Genomic DNA, 24,699 nt, shown 5'->3' with positions numbered 1-24,699 from the left:
ATAGAGATATAAGAAAGAGAAGGGAGAATCAAATAGTTGTATAGCTGAATTACCTTTCTTTCCCATAGAGATGAAGAATTAGATTCAAGTTTGCAATATTAAGAAAAGAAGGCATAGCAAAATTATTCCCAGACCACATGACCTGAGCTTTCTGAGAAAGGTTAAGTGAATTTACATGAAGCTTGAGCCCAAGAAATTCATGCACAACTCAGCACAAGGAAGCTTGCTGGTCGACCAACCTCATTTCAGGCTGTACAAAGAATATGGAAACAAAAAGAAAAAGATGCCCCATATAAGATCATCTAGGCTTTTTGAGACTGAGAATATAGTAACATTTAACTATTTAGGGGTCCAAATCCATTTCAGGGAAATAATAATTGGAAAAAAACTATATCATGTTTTTCTACCCTTGGAGAAGCTGAGAAATAAAAATTATGTCATGGTGGGGTACTAGGGTTAGTAGGCTGAATAATGCATGCCCCCCCCACACACACACAAAGTCCACATCCTAAACCTGGGACCATGTTACCTTACATGGCAAAAGGGACTTCACAGATATGATTAAATTAAGGGTCTTGAAATGGGAAATTATCCTGGGTTATCTGGGTAGGCCCAATGTAATTACAAGGGAAAGAAAGGAGAGGAGGGTTAGAGCCAGAAAACGAGATATGGTGACAGAAACAGAAGAGAGAGAGAGAGAGAGAGAGAGAGAGAGAGAGAAAGATTGGAAGATATTCTGCTAGCTTTGAGGATGGAAGAACTGGCCACGAACTAAGGAAGGCAGGTGGCCTCCAGAAGCTGGAAAAGGTGAGGAAAAGGATTCTCCCTACAGTCTTCAGAAGGAACACAGCCCTGCCTGACCCCTTATAGATTTCTGATCTCCATGTTGCCAGGTCATGAATTCATGTTGTTTTAATCCACTAAGTTTGTAGTAAACATGACTAAAAACAAGATGCTAAAGATAATTTGTTAACATAAATCATTAGTTTCCTTTTATTCCTTGGCTACTGCTGTGGTTGTGAGTTTTATTGACTGGTTTCCAATCTGTACTTGCCCTTTGTTTCCTTGTTATGAGGACACACACACACACACACACACACACACCACTTAAAACATCCAGGTACAGCCTGGGATGGTCCAAATGAGTTCACCAGCACTCTGCTTTCTCTCCTCTTCCCCTTCCCCCAACACACAACATTATCACTGAAAAGTAAGTGTAGGAACTAGAGGTAAAAACATCCTGCTTTCTCTTTGAGGGTTTTCCTGAATTTCAAAGAGAAAGAGTTCATCCCTTGGACCACTCAGCCATTCTCTCCCCTCCTTCTCTCTCAAGAAGTTTCTTCTGGAAAGAGAACCTCGGGGGATAAAGCATTTCCAAGTATCATTCCTTCAACTCGGGCTTTATGGAATATAATCTTAAACATGGGAAGAACAGAAACACGTACATGCTCAGATGTGAAGGCAATGAGCCTGGGAACGGCGGCCATTCCTTTCTCCTTGACTTCCGGAAACATCTTAAAGCGTGCAATCAGCATGGCGTACATGTTAGATATGGCGCCACCTAAAGTGCATAGCAACACACAGTTACCTCTTCTAGCCATTATCAGCATTGTTTCGCATGCAAGCCACATTCCTATTGCCAGTGACCTAGAGTCCTCCTTGGACATAGGAGAAGACATTCTTATTGGTTGTCCTTTGAAATGAACCCTCAGACTCAGGCACTTAGCTAAGAGGGTCCAGAGAAAGGAGTATTGGGCGCAGGGGATGGATGAGCCTCCTCCATCCTCATCTCTGTCACTAAAATGAACTGCAGTTGATTCTGCTTTTGCTGGGAGGTCTTTGAAGAGGCTTTTAAGAACTGAGAAATTGTTGCCTTCCTTCCCAGCTTGCAAGTGTGGTCATTCTGCGTGAAGCCTAGGAAAATCCTACTTATATGCTGATGGAGAAGACTTATATTCTGATAGAGAAGACTTGTTATCATTTCAGCTCATGCAATGTGTTTCACTTAAACTGAGACAAATCAGTTGCTGTTAATGATGTGAACTATAAATCAACAATTTTCACAGAATGAGGATAAACATCCAAGCCCATCTCATCATATTCATCTCTTAATTTGCCCCAAACAGTTCTTCCCTCTCAAAGACATCATTGAAATATAATTGTAATGGTTAACAAAATCTTATTTCATAATTATAGGAAAACACACAACTTAGGGAATTTTAAGTTCATATTGAATCGCTTTTCCTGAGTCCTCTTAAGATTGTCAAAGATATCATACCATCAAATTTATATCTCATAAGTAGAGTCTCGTTTGACAAGCAAAGAAAAGTGAGTTTTCCCCAGGATTGTTGGAAAGATTAGGATTTTTGCTATTTAGGAATAAGACTGATTGTTGTGCATACAAATGAATATGCAAATGAATATGGAAGTTGTGAGATCATGAGATACAGTGAAGGTACTGTCTCCCCTTCTCACCCAAAGGGGGACATGCCATCCTGTGAGTGCTTGACTTCCCGCTTCCCTCTGGAAGCTGAGAAGCAAAAGGGCTCTCTATACCTAGTTGAATGGTCCACATAGGGCCATGAATTTTGCCTCATGAGTCCTGGGCTCTGATGCAAGCAGGCAGCCTGACATAGAGCAGTCGTCACCCAGATCCTGGCTCTGTCAACAGTCAAAATGAGGACAATTTCTACCTCTTCTGGACCCCAGAGACATGGGACAAGCAGAATCCAGGTCAGACCCACTCTGAGCAGACACCCTGTTTAAAGTCTGACTGTCTAAAAGCTTATGGTTTCTCAGTCCCGGCACTTAATAATATTTTGGGCTGGAAAGTTCCTTGTTGCGGGGAGGGGAGGCTGTCCTGTGCATTGTAGGGTGTTTAGTAGCATCTTTGGCCTCTACCTACCAGATGCCAGTAACACTATGCTCCCCCTGTGTGACAACTAAATGCCTCCAGACATGGCCAAATGTCCTCTGGGGGTCAAAATCAGGGGCAAAATTCTCCTGTTGAGCACTACTGCTCTCATTCTTCTCAGAGAGGCTGGGGGGGAAAGGAAGGCAGAGGAAAAGGGGGAGGTGTACACAGAGGAAGCGCATTTCTTCACAGGACCCTTATCCAAGAAGCTTCCAGTTCTGCCTTCCCACTCTTCACTTTGCTCCTCAGTCATTCTCTGTCTAAGGGTTCAGCAGCCCCGAGAGGGATGAAGAGGCTTCTGGGCCTCTGGAGTGAGAGGACTGCTTTGTGCAGCACAGGCAGGAGGGCAGAGGCATGAGGCCTGCATGCCCTTATTTCTCATGAATCTTCCACAGAAGGGATGCAAAAGCCAGCCCTGCATCATTCTAAAAATCCTGGTAGGAAAAGGTTTGTGACTAAGCTAAGCCTTTCCTCTTTTCCCCCCAGTACTTCATGACTTGCTGAGCAGTGAGGAGTGCTTGGTTCTCTCTTAAGGCATAGGTGACATCACCTAAACAGATTTCTTCTAGAAGTCCCAGAGGACTTTCCATGAAGCACAAAGCCTCTGGATGTTATAGATGGTGGAGTAAGGCAAACTGAGCTGAGCTATATTTTCAAGCCACAGACCTATCTCTTCATGCTTAATTCCAGGCAGTGGGACTTCCAGATCTCAGGCACATAAGATGTGTGATTTCCCCTATCGCCACCCTTAAAACATAAGGCCCTTTACCCCAGGAATAAGGCTGGCTGCTACCCAGAAAGGCATCCATTAGCAAATAATGATGCTATGGTCCATCTCTTATCTGTAATGCCTGTAGAGAGCAGAGAAGAAACAGGTTGTCAATGGCCTTTTCTTCTGTCCCCTCCCCACTTTGCAATGTCTACATTACACCGCAGCATGACATCTATGGCTTCCCTCTTGGGGTGAGAGCATATGATTCTTTAGTATCCAAGGAAGGAGTCCCATGATCAAGCTTAAGTCTTGCCTACCCCCTTCTCTTGATCATTTCCTGTTATTGATCAGGGTGGCAGGGCAAGCCCTAAGACCATACCTGGCTTAGCAGAACTACCAAAGAGGATACTTTCTCTGGGTGTTTATTTTCTGGGGCAGATGACTTCCAAGACCAGCCCGGTAAATTAGTCCTGGCGTAAGATCCCTCAGTCAAATTTTCAGGGTCAACAGGAGCAGCTATTCTCTCCCCATACCTGGGAACCATTAAAAGAGAGCCCAGGATGGTCCTGGCTCCCTGAGGGACAGCTCAGTCATACAACCAACCTGATAAGAGGAGGAAGAATAAAGGTAGGAATGATGTTGATCCCTGAACCCTACCCAATTCCTCATGAAAAAAATACCTTAAGAGCTTTAGTTCCAGGCAATGATGACAACGTTCCCTCAACAGGAGATGGATTTCCAGAGGAGAGCTAAGGACTAAGTTCCCTACAAAACAAAGCCTAGCTTAAAATTCATCACAGCTGGTGTTCAATGACTTAAAAAGAAAAGGCTAATTTTCCTTTCCATTTAACTAACACGTTTTCCTTCAGCACCTGAGAAAAAATGTGCTATATCTTTGAAAACATAACATAAAATAGCAGATCTGAGCTTGTAAGTAAAGTTGCTCGATTTAAGCCTTGGCCTTGAGGCCTCTGTCACTCGTTTATCATTTGTTCTTTCCACCTTTCCTTTATTTTCTCTCTCCCTCATCATCTGCTTGTCTTTGTAGATTTGCTGACAGGAGATCACAGTGTGGCCTTTGTCTGTCCTGACAATGGCAGGTGTGGCACTGGCTCTGTGTACTGAGCCCTAGGGGGGCACCCATCCTAGGGAGGCACCCACCCTGTTATGACGACCTTCCACCTGCCAGTGATTAGCTGGTGATCTGCACACTAGGTTTCTTTTCCGTGGGTCAGTGACTCTCTCTTTCCACTGTCCTCCTAATTTCTATTTCTTGTCTGCGTCAAACCAAGGTCACACACAAGCCTGGGAACCAAGGGCAGGGCTTTTTCTTTCTGTTTGATTCTCCTGTCTGGAAGAGGTGTAAACAATGGAGTTTAGAATGCAATGGCTCGTGATAACAGGCAGGATGGAAAAGATTGAATGGCATGATAAAGAAGAGAAGAAATGAGGAAATTCTTGAAGAAATCATCATTCTGTCTTCTTCGGCTCTAAGAAATTATCTCCCAAGGCAATCTCTGTCCTCCTTGATCAGCTTCTCTGCTTGTTTGAAAGGGACAAGGTACACACGTAGGCTCTATTAAGTAGGTCTGCCTTGTTATGCACCCTCAAGCAGAGAATGCTTTATTAAATGTGGCTACCCTTTTTCTTTCTCTAATTCTGGGAAGAGTATAAGGGAGTGAATGTTCTTATTAGCAATCTTCATTCCTTTGTTCCACACGATCCATACACCCTGTGCATAGGATTCCAGTAGAAGCACTAGGTAAATATCATCTCTGATTATGCTCTTTCTGAACACAAATAACTAATGTACAAGCATGGTGTAGTTGGCTCAGAGGCATGGTCAATGGTCACGTGAACTTAATCAAACTGGTTCTTTTGGTCAACATACAGCCTATTTAACCCAAGCAGAAATCCAGAGTAGATATGTAATCTTTCCTAGGTTCATAATAGGGCATTGCATATCAGGAGTAAAAACACAAAGAAAAGTTGAAATATCATATACCAGGAGAAAATATCCCATCGCCAGAGCCCCCTGGCCAGCCAATGATTTCTCTCATTTTCTTTAGCGTGACATATTCCAAAAGCACAAATACTGGAGCAATTTCATAGGTGAACCTGAAATGTAGTAATGGCCACAATTTATGTATGTAACTCAAAGATATAATTCACCATTACAGTATCTACAGAACTATTTCCTTTTTCAAACCCTATAGTCACAACTGTTATGATTATAGCATTCAGCAGAGAGAAAATTATGTCTTCTAAAAGGTTTGCTCATTTTTCTGTATTTGTAAGTCAAGCGCTTCAATTACTGGCTTAGTGCACAAGGATCATTTATTATATTAAGTAAATAAAGAACATTTCTGAATAACACCATTTAAAAGACAACATCTGGTCTTATTTCTCTTTTACACTATGCATAATTATAAATCCAAAATGCAAAAAAGTCCCTTTTGTGTTTAAAAAAATATTGTATAGCTTTGCATGAAAGTTATATCAGAACTATTTTCTATTAAGTTAGAGTGAACACACATATACTTCTGAAGTCTGTATCACTACTTTATGGGCTACTTAATAAGAGATTTTCACATGAGAGGTAGACTAAAGACTATGGAATCTCAGTAATAATTTTCCTGGGTGACACAAAAACATAGTTAGCTACTTACATGTTAGTGTTTGCTGTTGATGTCAGCCAGTCTGCCGCTAATCCCACCATATCCAGCCCAGTAGAGAGTTGATTGAAATACCTGGGATGCCCTGAATAAAATGGAATACCAGAATCAGGACTGCATCCAATGGAAATAAATGCCTCTCAAACACACCATTTCTCTAGCTAAAGAACCTTGAAACATCCTTCAGTAATAGGAAATCCATATTCAGAAATTCAATACACATACACACACATGCACACACAAACACACACACAAACACACGCACACGCACACACACACCCCCAAAGGAACATTTCCTTTAACAAAAGAGACTATTTTAGATTTTGGTGTTTCTTAAAACACTCTCTAAAAATATTCCTTCGAATATTTCCTATCAAAATAACAAACGTGGTTTGCAATGCAGACATCAGTTAATTTCCTAGCATTCATTCAATACATTTGCAAACTAAAATGCTAGTGCAATCCAAAGCTATTCAAAGTCAGGCTATCCTTGTTTATACTTGTGCTGCTAAAAATCCTTTTTTTGTTGTTTTTTTGTTGAAGCTGTTGTGGAGATCAGTCATTCCATGATATCCACCAGGCATGCCAACATTCATAATAATATCAGTGACAAATGGCTGATGATTACAAAAGACAAGGCAAAAATGAGAAAATAGGACACTGTTGAATAATTTGCCCTGGATTCAAAAGGTGATGATTGTCTAAAGATGGCATGGGCAAACCTAATTCTTTTCAATTCTTTTTTGTCCAAATATGTAATTATAAACAACTGAACGCCTTCATAGTTGTGATTTCAAACAAAGCTGAATACAATCAACATCATTGTCTTGTCAACACGATACAGGAAGATATAGTCAGTGGCCTGATGAGTCCATTAGCAAAGCTTAGCTAATTAATTTCTGGATTTCTCTAAGACTCTCTAAAAGGGTGACATCCAAATACTCCTGAGGCTATTGTTCAAAATACGGGTAAGTATCTCATTTGAATTCGTTTCCTTGCCTTGCCCCATAAAAACCTATCTATAAATCTGGGATTTGCTTAGCAGCAAAAATTTTGGAAGATGAACAATTATGGAAATAGCATCTGATAAAAAGGCATCTGCCACTTACTGGACACCTGTCTGAAGCTTGGGGATGTGATAGTCTCTCATGCCAGCATGGGCAAAACAAGATAAAGGGAGGCAATGGGGAAAGCAGGGACAAAAGTCAACACGTAGCTTATCTCTAAGACTGGAGTGCTCTCTTATCAGCTTCCGGCCTGTGGCTAGACAATTAGACGCTGAGAAAAGATAGGAGCTGGGAAAGAAAAGAGCACATTTGAAAGAGCTTGGGTTTTGTGCAGCTCTCTCCCAGTTCTCCGCCATTGTTTTACCTCCCTATGGCCTTGCACGGTGCCCTTTTGTCTTTTTCACTCTTTTCCAGGCCCTCTGATGCTGACCCTGTCCGTTTGTGCATCCCTGAAAAGTGAAAAAACCTTCTTTGTTGCCCCTGTCGTCTGGAACAACCCTCCACTCCTCTCTGCCTCATTGACTCCCCATTTCATTAGAGCTCACAGCTGAAATGATAGCTGTCTTCTCCCTCCTGGTGCCCCTGCATTTCTCTTTCCCTAAGCCATTTCTTTAAAGGAGGAAATTAATAAGGATTAGCAAATCTAACCGTTAATCTACTCTCCCAATTCGTATGCATTTCAGGAGGAATCTGGTGTCTGTTATCATGTCCTATTTAACTCTATGGACACTTGGGCATGCAAACCTCTGCATAAAATTGAGAGGGATCCCCAGGTGTGTGTCGTGGCCCAGGAGATCAGAAAGCCAATCCCACCCCCACTATGACTGACTTTGGGAAGCTGGAAATAAGTTTGACGCTTCAATGGCCTGGCTCCCTTCTTTTACATATTTTTTACCTTAGTTTCCCATTTCACATGAATCTCTCCTGCCTCCTGAAAAAATTGAAAATACAGAGGGAGATAGTTTGACAGGTCAGAAGACCTGACAAGCACGACCTCTTGATTTCTGCAGAAATATTATATTTGCTCCCTTCACATGACCCCTACAGGCTGCAGGTGAATCCAGGCAGGGCTTTCTGAGGGAAACGGTGTGGGACCTGCCTTGGAGCCTGCCACCTGTCCCAGCGGCCCTGGCATCCAGCTGTTGCTGCTGCCAACCCCACCAGGCCCTGTGCTGCGAGGATCCGCGCCAGGTATCCAGTGGCCGGGCGTAGCCTGCGCAGCCAGGGAGACCGCGAGTTTGAGACGCGAGATTAGAGCCGCTCCTGCCTCTGGAACGCTCCCTGCAGATTATCAAACAAACCTGGAAGGATGTGCGACTGCAAACAGTCAGCCCCGGGCACCTCTGACCCGGGTGTCCACAGTCATTTGGGGAGGGGCACAAAGTCGTCCAAACTGCTCTCCACATACTGGCAACACAAACCCAAGGACGCCTCATTTATAGACGCTTCAATTCCTTTGTCTGATGGTCGGGTTAAAAGATACAAGACAACACCACCCTCCGCCCCTCAACCACCACCACCACCACCATCACCACCAATTCTAATGACTACAATCCCCACCTCCGCAAACACTAATGATTCCAGAATCCTATCACTCTCTGCGGTTTTTTGTTCCAAGATTTCTTATAGAGTTAATTTTTCACAATACATGAAGACTTCATTTTAAATATCTCCCTACTACTGCCCCTCACTCCTCTGCAAGCTTGGAGCCCAAGTGGAAATTAGGTTAAAGACTTCCAGTAGAAAGCAGGTGATAACATGCATTTTATATATATAAAAAAAATATCTCCTGCGAAGCATTAAATGCCTAATGGTAGCAAGATGGTAACTACTTTGCAGACCCCAAATAGTACTAGTTGTCAAATACAAGTTATAGCATAAAAAGCTATAAACTTGCCAGTTGAAAAGAGAAGATGACTGCTGTTAATTTTCTGAAATGCTATTTGAGGGTAGGGGGGAAGACCAGAAGACCATGTATGCTATGAATAACATTGATACTGAAATTAATATTGATATGTCTTGCTTAGAAACCCAATTTAATCAATCATATTTTTTCCTGAACTTTAAGTAGCATGCATCAGAGCTACACTTGACCAACACTTGTACAAGCATTATGCCAAAAATCTAAGTATCGAGTTGGCCCATTTTTTTTCCTGACACTAAATGGAACATTGATAGAATTACTTTCATTGACTTGCAATTCCCAATATCTTAACTCTTTAAATTGTATTTCAGACATCATTAGCTTTTAAAGGTGAAGATATAAAACATTTGTATAGATCCTTTTTGGTTTGGTAGCAATAAAATTAATAGGTGGTAATTTACTATTAACATTTAAATATTAGGTTGGGGTAAAGGGTCAAACAAAAATAAATTAAAAACATTGTTCAAGTGTGTACCCACAGACATCCATGAAAAGCTGGGAGGAAAAACATCCCTAATGCCTGTATATACATCAAGTGGATTCTCCATGAACATAATTGAAATGATATCTAATAAGCCTTCAAAAATCATACTGCACAAACTGAGTTTGATAGAAATAAAATTAAATTCCTTTCCCTATGTATGTAGTTCTAACTCTACAGTCTCACAAAAGTGGCTACAAATAATTCAGTATATCAATTTCCCAAAGTTTCTTCGATGCATACCTTTTCTCTCTGCTGTTATAAAGAATGTGCAAATACAAAACACAAAAACAAAACAGAAAAAAGCTAAAATCACACAGCAAACATTCTTAAAATGTTTGTTGTTGATTAGAACGATAATGATCAAATTTAAATCCAAATCAATTAGCCACAAATCAATTTAGATCCACAAGGTCTCTCCCTTTCCCCTGAAAAGTCAGTCATACTTATTTTTATTGCTTTAATGAAGTGTAGTGTCTCCATGTATCAGGATGATTAGAGACAATGTAGAAAATGAAGGGGGTAATCATGACCTGGGAGATGAATAGCTGACTTTGTGTAGATAAAATGAAAACTTAGAATGCACCTAAATAAATAGTACACCTGGGATTATAAAATGGATAGAATATAAAGAATATTGTTAAAAAGCAATAAATACAAAATACATTTAAAAATTTTCCCCTGAGGATATCTGATTCCCCTCACCCCATTTTTTCTTTATCTTATATACAGAGTGGTTATGAAGCACACATCCTTGCACAACATGGCTGAATTGTTAAGGTTGTTTGTATTGTGTTTTCTTTTGTGTACATTTCTTTTAAAACAGAGACAATCTGGAGTTCAAATCTGAAGTCTTGGCATTTGAGACAATGCCGAAATATTATCCCTCTGGTTCAATAATTACATAGAATGGTTTGTTGTCCAATTTCTGACCATTTCTATGCCAAGGAAATTACCAGGACTATAATAGTATTTGGGCTTTTGTTTGTATCAGGTTTTTTTGAGCGTTCATTTCTGTATCCATTTTGGGTCGCTTCTACTGGCCTCTGCTGACAAATGGTTGCTTCTACATCAGTGGTTAATCTCTATGGCCAAATACACGCAGTGTAAAATCTGACAATTTATAATTAGATAATGTTTCTGATAGTATCAACTCAGAAGCATTAACACAAATAACAAAGGGTCCTTTTGATTTGAATCATTCTATTATTTTTAAATGATGGAAATAACTGTAAATTTGAAAATACCAGTAACTTATAAAACAGAAAATATTTTATAGAAAAAAATAAAGATTGTGAAAGAAAAAAGAGCTTTATTATTTTTGATGGGACAATACCTGTTTTAATTGCATATTTTAGAGTTGTTTGGCAATGCATCAAAATTTCCTCCAAATTTTGTGGTTGGTCTGCCAATTCCCAATTATACTCTTGAAGAAGCTCATTAGGGTAATGGAAATCAATCACTTTGGTTGATCTATCGAAACTTTTCACCACATACTGAAGCAAAATATCCATGACATCCTGCAGAAACGCCAAGGTAGGCCTTTCTCCATCACACGCTGGCAGCAGGTCTAAGGAATGGAATCAAAATGCCATATTTTAATTTTACTATGAATATATCTAGGCAAGATCTTGATCTGGCGATTTCTCTTTGAACTGAGAGACTGTTAAGTTTAAAACAATCTTCTGGAAACACAGAACATTTTGTTTAAAAGAGAGGCATTTTTCAAAGACAAAAGAATGAAAGTATGATTTCTCCCTCCTACCCTAAATGAATTCTCGTATTTCAATTCATTACTTATTGTTTGCTTTTTTTTGTTTTAAAGAGAGTGTGCCTCCATTTAATTATTTCACAGGTGTTCGTCCTAAGTGTTATTTTTCAGCAAACCATTTTAAATTATTCTGGAGCTACTTCACGTCAGAAATGTTTGAGGAACGCCTTTGGGCAAGCAAGGCAAATCTCTCTCTCTCTCTCTCTCTCTCTCTCTCTCTCTCTCTGTCTCCCTCTGTGTGTATGTGTGTGTCGCGCGTGTTTGGATGACTGGGTGTGTAAGCGCAAGGGTGCAAAACCGCACGCAGGTCTCACATGAATAGAATCGTTCTTCTGTAAAATCGCAGCTACAAATTACTCTTGCGATCTAAAGACCTAGAAAGTCTTAGTAATTCTGACCTGGACGCCGCGTTCCACCCGAGGTCTCAGCGGCACCAAGAAGCCGACCTCGAGCTCCGTGCGCGCGGGCGCCGCGGCCACCAGCAGCCCCGACGGCGGTGCTGGCGAAAAAAGGCCGCGGCCGCAAGAGCCCCTTTGGAACGTGGGCACCCAGCACCACGCAGAGCCCAGGGTCGGTGCTTGGACCCAGGGAACAGGCCCAGCACGTTTCCCTTTCAGCTGAAGATTCTCGTAAGGTCCACCTCAGCCTTTCACCTTCACACCTGGGGTCCCGCTCGCGGCGCGGATCCCTCTAGGCCGCGGTGGGAGGGGCAGAGAGAGGGGCAGTGGCTCCCGGGGGCCCCGCGAGGCGCCTTTACCTGTTGCGTGTAGAAATGCATAGTTGACATCGGTTTTGGGGCAGCTGCACGGCTTCTGGTTGCAGGCACAGGCGGCCTTGCGGGAGGTGGCCTGTGGGGGCTCGCTCCCGCCGCTCTCCGCGGGCTTCTCGGCGTCTCCGTAGAGCAGAGCTGGGCAAGGACACGAAGTGCGGACCTCGGTCAGCCGCCCGCCCCGCGGGGCTCCCAAGGCTCCGCCCACCCCTGGATAAGTAACCCCAACTCCGCTGCTGGGGAAGCAGAGCTGAGAAGGTCGCTTTGCCCCGCAGACCCCGAGGCGCCAGGCCCTGTCCGTCTCCCTCCCCTGGCCACCCGCACTCACCGCACAGCTTGTTTCCGATGCCGCCGGTGAACTTCTGGGCCACCTGACACCAGGCTCTAGCTGTAAGGAAGCACAGGCAGGAGGACAGCGAGGAAGAAAGAGAACAGCAAAAGGACGTGTGAAATTTCGTTCTATATGAACAACGTTAATAAACCCAGGGTCCGGGAAGGGGCCGCTTGGGGCTCGGCGCCGCGGGCAGCTGCGGGACGTGCGCGGGAGCCTGGCAGCCCGGCCCGGCTCTCGGTTCACTGCTTCTTTCCCCAAGGAGAAGCTCACACCTCTCACGACCCCCTTGCACTTGCCTTCCAGGTGCCAGTCGGTTCAGGCAAATTCACCTTCCTGCCTCGCTCGAGCGAGTTTTCCTAGACACCGAGTCTGTCCCTTTCCTCGCACGCTCAAGATGGTGGCAGTGTCCCAGGCCCGCGGAATTCAGGGTCGAGGAGACCCTCTGATGTGATGGCGCTCCCAGACTTCGGCGAAAGGGCCCGGGATTCTTTGGGAGTGTTCCCAGGGGATAATGGTCCCTTGGACCATCAGGGATATACACCGCGAGCAGGGCGAACCCGCGGAAGTTTCCTGTTGCTGGTGGAAAACCTCCTTCGTCTTTCCGAGCCCCGCAAACCCCAGTACACCCGCAAAGCTCGCCTGCTGCAGGTCCCGCTTCTCCTACCTGTGCCGGGGTTCTCCGGATCCCCGGAACCATCTTCAGACCCGAAGGACCAAAAGCCGGAGCCGGGAGAGGCCATCAGCGTAGCAAGACTGGAGCAGGTCGCTTCCGAGTGCGAAGTGTCTGCGAGCTGCCTTGGTTCGGCTCGGTCCTGCGCGCGCGTGCGTGTGTGTGGCGGGAGGAGAGCACCGCGCGGGGACCTGCGCGACCGCGAAGCAGAGGGTGGGTGTCACACAGGGACAGGAAACGTGCGTGTCTGCGTGTGTGTGTGTGTGTGTGCGCGCGTTTGTGTTGGAGTTAGGGCTTTGAGATGTGGCAACGCTCTGAAAGCTGTGGAGGTTAACTAGGAAAGTGGACCGAAGGCTCCTTACAGCCAGGAGATGGGAAAGCGCGGAGCGCCCGAGTGATTTTGAAGGCGAGGGAGCCCAATAGGGATGGATGAGGGGGCGGCAGAGGGAAAAATGGGAGAGGGAGGGAGCTGAATCGTGAGGGGTGCGAGGCAGGCAGTGAGCTCAAGCTGGAGTCAGAGTGAGTGGGTGGGAGGCGTGCAGGCAAGCCCCGGCAAAAGCGAGAGGCGGGAGGGTGCGGCTGCCCCCGCGGGTTCGGGTGCGCTGTCCAGGGTGCTAACGCGGCTGACTGCGCGCTGGCCTCAGCGAGGGGCGGACCAGAGACTTAGGGGAGGCAGGAAGGGTGGCCGAGAGGAGTCTTATATACGTACCGATTTGCGTGTTGTTTGCAGTCTGGCTCCCGTTGCAGAGAAAGAGGCGCTGTCCCTGCGCCGGCCTCCTTTAAAGAGAATGCTGAGGTCGCTGTGACCTCGAAAGCCGGAGCGCCAGTGCCGGAATCAGGAGCAGTTCGCGAGCTTGGGGAGGGGACGCGGGGGAAGGGATGGCAGGGGAAGAGCGCCCACACGCTGATGGACTCATTTCAGCTCCTTAGTAGCGCCTAACGCCTGCCTACTGAGCTGCGCGATCCCGGGGGCCGTAACAGTCCTGCGCTTCGGAGGGCGCGGTCGCCGGACCCACCGTCCAGGTTGTGACTGACGGCTAGGGAGAAAGACTGGTAATTGATACAATCAAAATCCATGCTGGAGTCTGTCACGAGGACCTCAGGCTAGGGGAAAATAAAATGAATGGACACTTCTTGGAGGGGGGCGAGGGAGAGCAGCTAGAGTCTGCAGGTTTGACGGCTTATGGGAACGGGTCATTTGGTGACCTTGGCCCGTGGAGGCATGGAAGGGCCGCTTCTTAAGTGTGCTGGGAATTAGTATGTGCGTGGGAGGAGTGCACAGTTCCCAACTAAGCAATCTTAGCTTTCCAAATCGGAGGCGGAATGAACGCATCGCTTGATGGTCCTCAATTTACGTGGCCTCAAATCAATGACCACCCCCCACCTCCTGCCGCCGAATAGCTCTGGGGATGGGGGGAGATTGGTTACTTCTGTGGCTCGGTGAAAAAGGGGTTTCTCATTTCCTGAGTAAGTTAAGAGTCTTGCCTCTCTTACAATTTCCTTTCTCTAAAGGCTGTTAAACAAAGGGAGGGCGCCATGAGAATTCGGGGCCCTCTGAGTTCGCGCTGCTTTCACCTGGCAGTCAAGAGCCGCGCACCTGGCGGCTGCTGGGCAGGTGGAAGGAGGGCGAGGAGGACCGTGTGAGAAAGGGCTGTGTCCTGTCTCCCGCGGCGAGCATTCCTGGTGTACTGCACCCCTTGGGCGAGCGCTTTTCATTTCCATTGTGTTCCAGACACTGTTTCTCTGACCTCTTGAACCAAGTCATCCGAAGATGCTGTGAAAGCAGAGACCCACAGATCTTCAGTCGTGGCTACCACCCTTCGACCCTGGCTTAGAAAAGGCGTCGTGGGGCCCAGGGTGGCCGCGTGCAAGCCCAAGTCCTCTGTCCCCAGGCACGTGGGGGCCTGTTCAATTCTCTCCACAAAGCTTTGTCCCCTTCCCACGTGCCCGAGCCAGGAGAAGCCGTTGGATTGCCCGGCGGCTGCCGGGCGAAGGCTGGGGGTGGAGGCAGGGAAGGGCGCAGAGCCAGCTGTGTCGAGAAGCCTGCACGAAACTGCGGGTGCGCGGTGGGCACCAAACCAGGTCTCAGTACGGCCCCTCTTTCCGGCGCTCCTGGCTCCAAAGCTCCAGTGGAGCCCAGTAGCAACTCCCGTAGTGTAAAGACGTGATTAGTCCCCCATCTGCGCCGCGGGCAGGGCAGCTCCTCAACTCTTGCTCCAGCCTCGCAAATCGCATCGGAGAGACCGGTTCTTTGTGTAAATCCACACCAAATCTTACAAATGTTTTGCTTCAAGCCAGCAGGCTGCAGTGGCAGAACTTTTCTACTATGGATGAATGGTCGAAAACATAAAGGTTCTCTAAGGCAAGCGTTTAAAACACACACAAGCTCCGAAGAAAGAAACAGATTAAAACACGAGGAACGTAGAAACCACTATTCCTGGATTTAAAGGATTTTTAAAAACGCGACTTAAAATGCTGTTTAAACTCCATTCAATCCCGCAGCTCCGGAATACGTTGACTGTAAAGGTGGCTTTTACGTTTTTTATTTACCACCCCCTACTTCAGAGGCACAAGGGATCTGATTTGTCCTTCCTTAACGCCGTCCTCCTTAGACGGCAATTTGCTTTTATAGAGACTTTTATTTCGCAAAAGAGCCCCCTCCTCCCCCTTCCCCTTTGTCGCGCGTGTGGTTGGAGATAACAAAAGAGCTCAGGGAGGTAATAATTACAGTCATTAGTTCACAAAGGAGTCAGCCACCGAATGGGAAGGGGAGGCGGGCGGGCGCTGGGGAAATGTTTTCCAAGGCCTTTCTTCGAAAAGAGGAGAGAGACCCATGGCCCGGGCCACCCGCTGGGCCAGCTTCTTTAGTTGACCTATTTCTTGTCCGTCTGTGGTTTACACAGAGAACTCGTTGCAGGCCTGCCAAAGAACAATATCTGATACGTTTTCCCTTATGTCCTCCCAAGTGCTTAAATGTGAAGGACAGAGAAAGAAAGAGAAAGAAAAAGAGAAAAGAAATACAAAAGAAAAAAAGGAAAACAAAAACATTGCATCCTTTCACCAAATGTTGGCCATTCTCTTTCCCGGTCCCACTTTAGAAAGGGGAAGAGGGAGGTTAGGGAGGGGGCCACTTGCTTCCAGCAACGGAAGCACCGGGCTGCCCGGGCTCTGGTCTGTGGGGGCCACTCTGGAAGCCTGGATTGAAGAAGGGGACTGGTAGGAAGCTCGGCTTTAACCAACTCCCCCGGGTAGGGCTGGAGGGGGACCGGCCACATCAGGCTACAGATATCCCTTCCTCCCCAAACCACCAGTGAAGTGTGCCCTGCGGCGCTGGTTTTGTGGGTGCCTGGGCCAGGCCCAGACCTGCTGCCGGCTACAGCTGCGCCATCGGTCCCCACAGCCAGGGGTGGCTCCTCCATCCGGGTACCACACAGGGAAACAGCAGGGCCTAGGACGCACTTGGCCTTGGAGCTCAGCCCTGCCACAGTGGGAGGTTCCCCTCAGGCGGGTATCATTTGTAAAATGAAGAGTTTGTTCGAGTCATCTCTGGGGACCTTTCAGTGTCAACTCTCGGTTGTAAAGAACCTTACGTCAGGTTGGCCACAGCACAGCAAACATTAGTGGCCGGCTGCACGCTCGTCACCTTCTCCTCCAATATTTCCCCAAAGTCTCCTGGGCCTGGGTCTTGGGGGTAGGAGCCGGGGACACTGGCAGAGCAGAGAAGTGACATCCCAGCCCGAACCCTTCTTCCAATTCAGTCATCGATGAAACACCGCGTCTCCCCTCCTCACCCGCTCCAGGCCAGGTAGATAGGAAGGGTGTCAGTTTCCTAGCAGAGCTCAACCTGGCTTCTTAAAATAAGAGGCACCAACTGAGGAATGCAAACCTCTGCCCACTCACTGCCCTCCCTTGCACCTTTAATCCACCAAAATTCAGAGCAGCAGAGACTACCTCAAATCTGTAAACTAGGAGAACCTAAAAAATCTTGCAGTTCCCTCAGTAGTGGATCAAAATTTTTATAGGTGGGCTAAAGGAAGCCCACTGGGAAGGCTGCGTGTGTGTGTGTGTGTGTGTGTGTGTGTGTGTGTTGAGGGATTTGGAGATTTGTCTGGAGGCCACGTGTGTGTGGCAAGTAAGGGGTTTTAACACCGTATGTGAGTTTGGGATGGTTGTGTACGGGGGTGTTATTCACTAATGGAGACAAAAGGCACCTCACCCCCTCCGTGGTCGCCCTCCCTGCACAGCAGGAGCTGGGACCCAAAGAGGAACACAGCGGACGAGCCCTGAAAGCCATAGACTTTCCAAGGCACTTCCTTTATTTAGTAACATTAATAACGAAGGAAAGGGAAAGCACGAATTTGAGGTGAAGTTCATCTTCAAAGCTCCCGGTCCACACCCCCGCGCTTTTCCTCCCACCCGGGCTTTATTCCGTTTTCACAGACTCAACCCATCCCCAAGTGTCCCGCGAGCTTGAGGGAGGCATTTTCATGAAAGAAATCTTTGAAGTCTCCCAAAAGGAGAGAGGAGGGGTCAGCGAGAGCTCAGGCGCAGTTGGGTCCGCAGGAATCGCAAACAAATAAACAAAAGAGATACATTGGGGGTCAGGTACAGGGGTGGCCCAACTGGTGGGCTGCGGAGGGTGCGGAGCGCAGCGAGGCGGCGTCCGACGGGCTTCCAGGTCTCCGCTTCCCAAGCTCCAAAAACTGGCTGGGGCACTCGAGGGGGAAGCGCTGCGAGCGGCCCCTGCCAAGGTCAGGGCTGCAGCTTCAGCGCCTGGTGCTGCCAGCGCCTGAGGGCCCCCCCCGCTTTGCCCCTGCACCCCGCAGTCTCAGGCACGAGCCAGTGGCCGTGGCTGCCGTGAAGCGGGGCTACACCTGCTGGACCAGGCGCCGGCGCTGAGAGGTTTTGCGCAGGAGCCTTCTGTAGTCGTAGGGGTTGGCTGTGGTCCCATTCTCCTCCTCCTCGGGGTTCTCCGCCGCCCAGCACCTGCGAGCGAGACCCAGGGCCCTGGTGTCAGCGGTGCCACCGTGCGCCACCGCATCCCCGCCCACCCAGAGTTAGGCGGGTTGTCTTCCCCACACCTCCCACCGTCTGCGAGCATATCAGAACGGCACATTCAAAACACCTTGACAGTGGCCGAACGGATCTGTGACAGTTTTCTCAGCAGGTTTTCACAACTCCTCTGAGCTGAGTAGCAGAAGGGCGGGTGGAATCAGGTGTTTTTGTGGTTCAATGACAGCTAAGTAACGCTTCAGGTTTTAATTTAGAAAAGTGAGTTTCGTTTGGTTTGAAATAACTCACGACCAATAAACAAATACTTTAGTTGTCTAATAGACAGCCATTATTTTGCATTTTTAAACTGCTCAAATGTTTCTGAACAATGTTCCCAATCACTCCGTTATTGACACAGTTGCTGTGTGGGCCCTGTCAGCTTTTTCAGTGAAGTTGTTGGGCTAAATTCCCTAAACTCATTGTTGGGAAATCCTGCCAATGTTTACCTTTGGATTCTGCAGCCTGCCTGGGGAAGTGGCATACTACCTAAAATGCAGCTACACAGATTCATCCAATTATTCATGGAACACCCACTAAGTAACAGCCGCCAGTGTAGGTGATGGGTGAACAAAAGTCCCTGCTCTCATGGAGTTTATCATCTAGTATGGGAGAGGACCATAGACAGCTTTTAATACACCAGATGTGGTGTTAGACAGACAGATAAAGCAGCCTAATGGGGAAAGAGTGATGGCGTGTGTATGTCTGTGTGTACAAGCAATTTCCTAGAGGCTGATCAGGAAAAGCCTCCCTGATAAAGTGACATGGGAGGAAAGACCTGTAGGAAGGGGAGGCGTGAGCCAGGAGATCTCTCAGGGAAGGGCAGTCATTCCTGGATGACGGTCAAACAGTGTAAAGGTCCCAAGATTACAGTGTGTGTATTTTATTCAGGGAACAATGAGGAGGCCACTGTGGCGCAAATGGGTTAAGTGAGGGGGGAAAATGTCAAAGGATGAGACAGGAGGAATGAGGGGATAGTGTGGCAGATCATTTGGTGCTTTGAGACCATCGCAAGGACTGGAATTTTATTTATTTACAGTGAGAGAGACATTGGAGAGTTCTGAGCAGAGGACTAATTCATAAAAGGATCTGGCTGCCAGAGTGAAAGTAGGGAGGCCCCTTAAGAGATACTGTAACAGTTCAAGCAACACTGATAATGGCTTGTTCTAAGCTTATAGAGGAGGTAAGAATTGATCAGATTCTGGTCATAACTTGGCAGGTAAAACTGAAAGTTTGCTGATGGATTCGATGTGGGCTGTAAAGGAAAGGAATCAAGAATATCTCCAAGATCTTTGGCTTAAACAACTGGAAGGATGGAGCTGCCATTTGAGTTGAGGATTTCTGTAGGAGGAGCATATTTTCTTTGTGGTGGGGAGGGGGATAGGATTCTGGTTTTGGCTATGCTGAGTTTACTTATTAGATACCCAAGAGGAGATACTGAATAAACAGTTGGATATGTAAATCCTGATCTAGGTTAGAGATTTCATTTCAGGAATTTTAAGTAAATAGATGACACTGAAGGTCATGAGAGTATGTGCTGATAAAACAGAGGACTGGATACTCCAGTGGTGAGAGGTCAGTGAAATGAGGAAGAAGTAGCAAAGAAGAATGAGAAGGTAGGTGAGGTAGGAGGCAAACCAAGAGAAGTCTTATCCTGGAGATACATGTTTAAATAAAAAATGAGAAATTATAAAGAAAAAATGTCAAATGCTGCTGATAGGGTGAGATAAGGATTGAGAATAGCTAATGGGATATGGCAAAATGGAGGTGACTGGTGGCGTTGGCAGGGGCAGTTTCAGTGGAATTGTGGGAATGGAAACGTGAGTGAAGTGGCTCAACCGAGATGGGAAGAGCGGTTGTGGAAAAGGTTGAATCCCATTCATGAATAATTACTCTTTTAATAATGAAGAGCAGGAACATGGGTGGTTGGAAGGAGGACTGAGCCAAGGGCGTTTTTTATGATGGGTCCAAGCATCATGTTCACAGATTGTCAGAAATGATGCTGTAAAGAGAACAAATGTTCAAGATGCATGGAGAGAGAAGATAATTGTTCTTGAGCAGATGGAAGGAGCTGGATTCAGTGCACAACAGGAAGGCTTGGCCTTAGCTAGGAGGACAGTAGTCCACAGTAAACTGAGGGAAGTATATGGGTAAGTGGTAGATGTGGTGGTGGGAGCCCATGTTCTCTGCTGTTGTTTTCTCAGTAAAACAAGAAAAAGGTTGTCAGGTCAGAGAGAGGAGGAAGTCTGAAAGAGTGGACTGGGAAAGTGGGATAATGGATTTTTTAGAGAAATGTAGTATTATAAAATAAGTCCAAGGGCCTGCCTAAAGTTTGTGGTCATAAATTTTAAAGGAGAATAGACTATGTTTGTCTCTAGCCATGTTCAGCTATATGCGTGCAGGTATGGATTGGGTAGGAAGTTGGGTTTACCCAGCACTGGGGTTTACCAGTTGAATATAACTGAGGGACAAAGGGGCAAGGTCATTGAAGGTATATGCAAATGAGTGAAAATAATGAGAGGCGAGAATGGAAAGGCTAGATTTTGCGTGCAGATGGAATATGCTTTATTCTAGCCCATTCTGAATAGAAAATTAAAAAAAAAAGAAACCTTTGGGAAGGTCTTTCAGGGCATCCTGAGCTCAGTGGGTACTTTACAGGGAAGATATTTGTGTGGCCTCCTGATGGGCCTCTTTGCGGAGGATCTTGGGTAACAGACTTGAATTCTCATACCTGTTCACTCATTTCTGGTGTAAGAATATTGAGAATCAGCCATCTGCCAGATACATCACACACATTACCTTTAATTCTAAGGACAACATGGCAAGTCTCTACTTCTTATCCTCAATATGCAGATGAGGAAATTCTAGTTGATACAAGCAGTGAAGAATAGAGAGGGGGTTCACATCCAGGTCAGATCTCATGTTTTCCCCACTGCATCCCTTTGCCTTTTTTCTGTTGATACTTCTTTTATGATTCTCCGACCCCTTAACTGAGGTGCTCTTGTTCTGTTTTGTTCGCCCTTTCCCTTCCATCTTCCCTATATCTTCTTACCATAATTAAAATCTGGCTCTGCCTTAAATACCCCACATCACTCTTTAGAGCTCAACACAGACCTCATCAAGTCCCATCTTAGGAGGAGGCGAGGAGACATCAGTTCTCCTGTTGCTCTCTAATGCCATTCTCTAATCACTGACTACCTGCCACCACTTGTATTCATTTAAAATGCACAAGACACTTAACTCATTATTGATTCTCACATCCTTTGTGGGTGATATCAGGACTTGTGTGTTTGGGTATGAGTAGTACATACAATATATTGTCAGAATAATATATTGTACTTATTTATAATAATATAAACATATATTATATAAAATATATTTATTTATATACTATAAATATATATAATACAAATATATTTATTATAGAATACGTAATTTAATATATAATAAGATATATATTCTTTCTGCAGTAATGTGATCCAACACAGTTTAGCCTCAAGTTTCTCCAATTGTTTTTCTGTGTTGTTTTGTTTTCTATTTTAAATTTAGGATCTTATCAAGGTTTACCTAGTGCATTTGAGTGTTTTGTCTCTTTAATCTCCCTTAGTTTAGGAAAATCCCTTCTTGGTGTCACCTTGTTCAGCTTTATAAGATCAATATACTTTCTCTCCAGAGTCAAGTCCTTTGGATATAATGATTACATCTCATGCACCGATGTATCTACCCCTTCCCCAAACACTCAGCACGGTGCTTTGCTTAGGGAGGGGATATATAGTGGTTAAGGTCATCCACTTTAGACTCAAGAAGGCCTGTATTCAAATTCTGGCTCCATCACTTACTCGTATTATCTAGGTGAGTATCTGCTAAACTTTGTAGACTTAGCTTCCTCATCTATAAAATGGAACAATAATAGTAACTGCCTCACGAGGTTGCTGTAAAGTTAATGAGATCATAGTCATAGCACAAGGTAAGCACACAACCAATGCCAGCTAGCTTGTAGCATTCTTATTCTAGTGAACACTAATAAACACCACTGAATACCAGGCAGTACATCAGGGATATAACACGTGTGTCTGCCGGTGGGGAAAGGATGAGAATATACTGGAGAGAAGGCAGACTAGGTTGTTAAAATAAGAAGCAGGTAAGTCAGTGAAATGCAATTTGAGCAGGGAGTGGAAAAGCTTAGATTTTGATTTACTAACTCAACGTGTGACTTTGGACAAATCACTTGGTATTCTCCTGTATAGAATTCTGTGGTTAGACTGGAACATCTCTAAGTTCCAACATGTTACAGTTTTTGATACCAAGATTAAAGAATGCATTTTCTGCTGGAGAGCCACGATAGTGGAATAAACACTTTGCCTGCTTCCTTCCATGAACACATTAAAATTACAACTAAATTATAGAAAAACAAACTTGGAGAACCATCTGAAGTCTAGCTGAACAGAAGCTTTATAACTGAAGATATAAAGAAGAATCCATGGCAAAACTGGTAGGAGGGGTCGAGATGTGAAATGGGCTGACCCCAAACCTCCGTGTGGTGCTTGAGAATGAGGAGGGATATCTCAGCCACAGAAGTTACCCCCCAGAGAATCGAGAGACCCCAGTTCTATACCAGGCTTCCCCGGCTGGAGTACTGGTACCAGGAAGAGGAGCCCCTACAATATCTGGTTGTGAAAAACACTGGAGTTCTCACCATCTGGGTGGGATGGAAGGCTGCGGTAAACCCAGACGTCTTCTTAAACAACCCACACACAGACTGTCTGAATCCCAGGGATGCACCCTGGGCTCCAGCAGAGGGACAGTGACTCAGAGGGTGTCAGAGACATACGTAGTATAGACTGAGGTGTGTTACTTCATCGAGAGGGCTGGAGGACAGTTGCCATTTTCCCTGTGAGGGGATATTTTCCTGTGTAGCTGGCAGGGAGGCACCATCTTTCCTGTGTTAAGCCCTCCTCCACACCCATGGCCAAATCTGAATTTGAATTAGCTTGATGAACTTCATTGGGTCCCTGCCCCACCCAAATCCCCCAACACCTGAGGCACTCTCTACCTAGTAGCCATCCCCACCCACACTGCACTCTTTCTTGGAAAATTATTGGAGTCTGTGGGCCATAGGCAGTGGTGACTGTCCTCGGTGTGCTCTGAGAGTTTGTTGAGTAGCTCTAGGCTCAGCACTAGCACCAAAACAGAATCTACATTAACCTGATGACCACAATTCTTCACACTCTAGTGACTCCCTGAGACCCTGTCTCACCCAACTTGCATACCAAAGAAGGCTTTTTCAGTTGCTGAAACATAAAGGAGCCGGCAGGTGGCAGGAAACTGCTGGTGTCCTATAGGCCCAGTACTAGTGGCAGCTATCCTTAGTTTGAAGTGTGGCCTCTCCCATGTGCCTCCAGGTTTGGCACAGGCAGCGAACAACCATGAATTGCTTTGTAGCTCCTACCAGGTAGTCCCTGGCCATTGACAGGCTGTGGGTGACCTGGGCCTGCACCGGAGCAACCTCCAAATCAACATACTTGGAGGTTGGCTTTAGACCATAGCAGAGCACCACCCAATTAGCTCCACAGTGGCACACTGAAAGGGATGACTCAACAGCACCAGTGCCCATTGGGGCCAATTGCACTCAGTGGGGTCAGCCCTCTGCACAGCAGCCCATAAGCTGTGGATGTGGCCAAACCCCACAGCCAATCACCCTGAGGGTCAATCCCACTCACTGGCATGTCAACAGCAATCAAGGCTCAGTTATAACAGAAGGGCACAAACAACCCACACAATGGACACTCCTGGTGCACCCAGTGCAGATGACCAGGGAGACTGTGCCACTGGTCCCACAGGGCACCTACTACATAAGGCCACCTGGCCAAGACTGGGAGAAACAGCAGACCTATCTAATACATAGAAACAAACACAGAGAGGCAGCCAAAATGGGGAAACAAAGAAATACATCCCTAATGAAGGCACAGGAGAAAACTCCAGAAAAAGAACTAAACAAAATGGAGGCAAGCAACCTACCAGAGACAGAGTTCAAAACAATGGTTATAAGGATGCTCAAGGAACTTAGTGAGAACTTCAACAGAGAGTTAACAAGCATAAAAAAGGACATAGAAACCATAAAAAACAACAAATCAGTAGTGAAGTATACAATAACTGAAATGAAGAATGCACTAGAAGGAATCACCAGAAGATTAGATGAAGCAGAGGATCGAATCAGTGATTTTTAAGGTAAGGTAGCAGAAAACACCCAATCAGAACAGACAAAAGAAAACAAAAGTACAAAAAAGATAGTTTAAGAGATCTCTAGGACAACATCAACTGTAACAACATTTGCATCATAGGGGTACCACAGGAAGAGACAAAGCAAGGGATTGAGAATGTATTTGAAGAAAT

The 24,699-nt window shown here is 45.8% G+C and overlaps 2 protein-coding genes across 6 annotated transcripts in view; both read right to left on the bottom strand.

The window, feature by feature from the left end:
- Positions 1–14,291, bottom strand: part of GAD2 (glutamate decarboxylase 2) — a 71,235-nt gene extending 56,944 nt beyond the window's left edge. The window contains exons 1-8 of one of the 2 annotated variants that reach the window (XM_019749131.2): positions 13,967–14,291; positions 13,252–13,448; positions 12,582–12,641; positions 12,242–12,391; positions 11,050–11,283; positions 6,296–6,386; positions 5,632–5,744; positions 1,446–1,561 (exon numbers count right to left, since the gene is read on the bottom strand). In XM_019749131.2, coding sequence (XP_019604690.1) covers positions 1,446–1,561; positions 5,632–5,744; positions 6,296–6,386; positions 11,050–11,283; positions 12,242–12,391; positions 12,582–12,641; positions 13,252–13,327 — 840 coding nt within the window. In that variant the 5' untranslated portion in view covers positions 13,328–13,448; positions 13,967–14,291. Of the gene's footprint in view, positions 1–1,445; positions 1,562–5,631; positions 5,745–6,295; positions 6,387–11,049; positions 11,284–12,241; positions 12,392–12,581; positions 12,642–13,251; positions 13,927–13,966 lie in introns of those variants that run through there. The other variant, XM_074324956.1, reaches the window with a different exon arrangement.
- A 3,256-nt stretch (positions 14,292–17,547) lies between these two features.
- Positions 17,548–24,699, bottom strand: part of MYO3A (myosin IIIA) — a 217,461-nt gene continuing 210,309 nt past the window's right edge. For all 4 annotated transcript variants that reach the window (XM_074324949.1, XM_074324951.1, XM_074324950.1 and 1 more), the window contains one exon: positions 17,548–18,243. In XM_074324949.1, coding sequence (XP_074181050.1) covers positions 18,126–18,243 — 118 coding nt within the window. In that variant the 3' untranslated portion in view covers positions 17,548–18,125. The remainder of the gene's footprint in view (positions 18,244–24,699) is intronic.

This window comes from Rhinolophus sinicus, linkage group LG02 (genome assembly GCF_036562045.2).
Source record: "Rhinolophus sinicus isolate RSC01 linkage group LG02, ASM3656204v1, whole genome shotgun sequence".
NCBI classification, from domain to species: domain Eukaryota; kingdom Metazoa; phylum Chordata; class Mammalia; order Chiroptera; family Rhinolophidae; genus Rhinolophus; species Rhinolophus sinicus.
The sequence above is the reverse complement of the archived record's forward strand: the minus strand, read 5'-3'. Positions and strand labels throughout refer to the sequence as shown.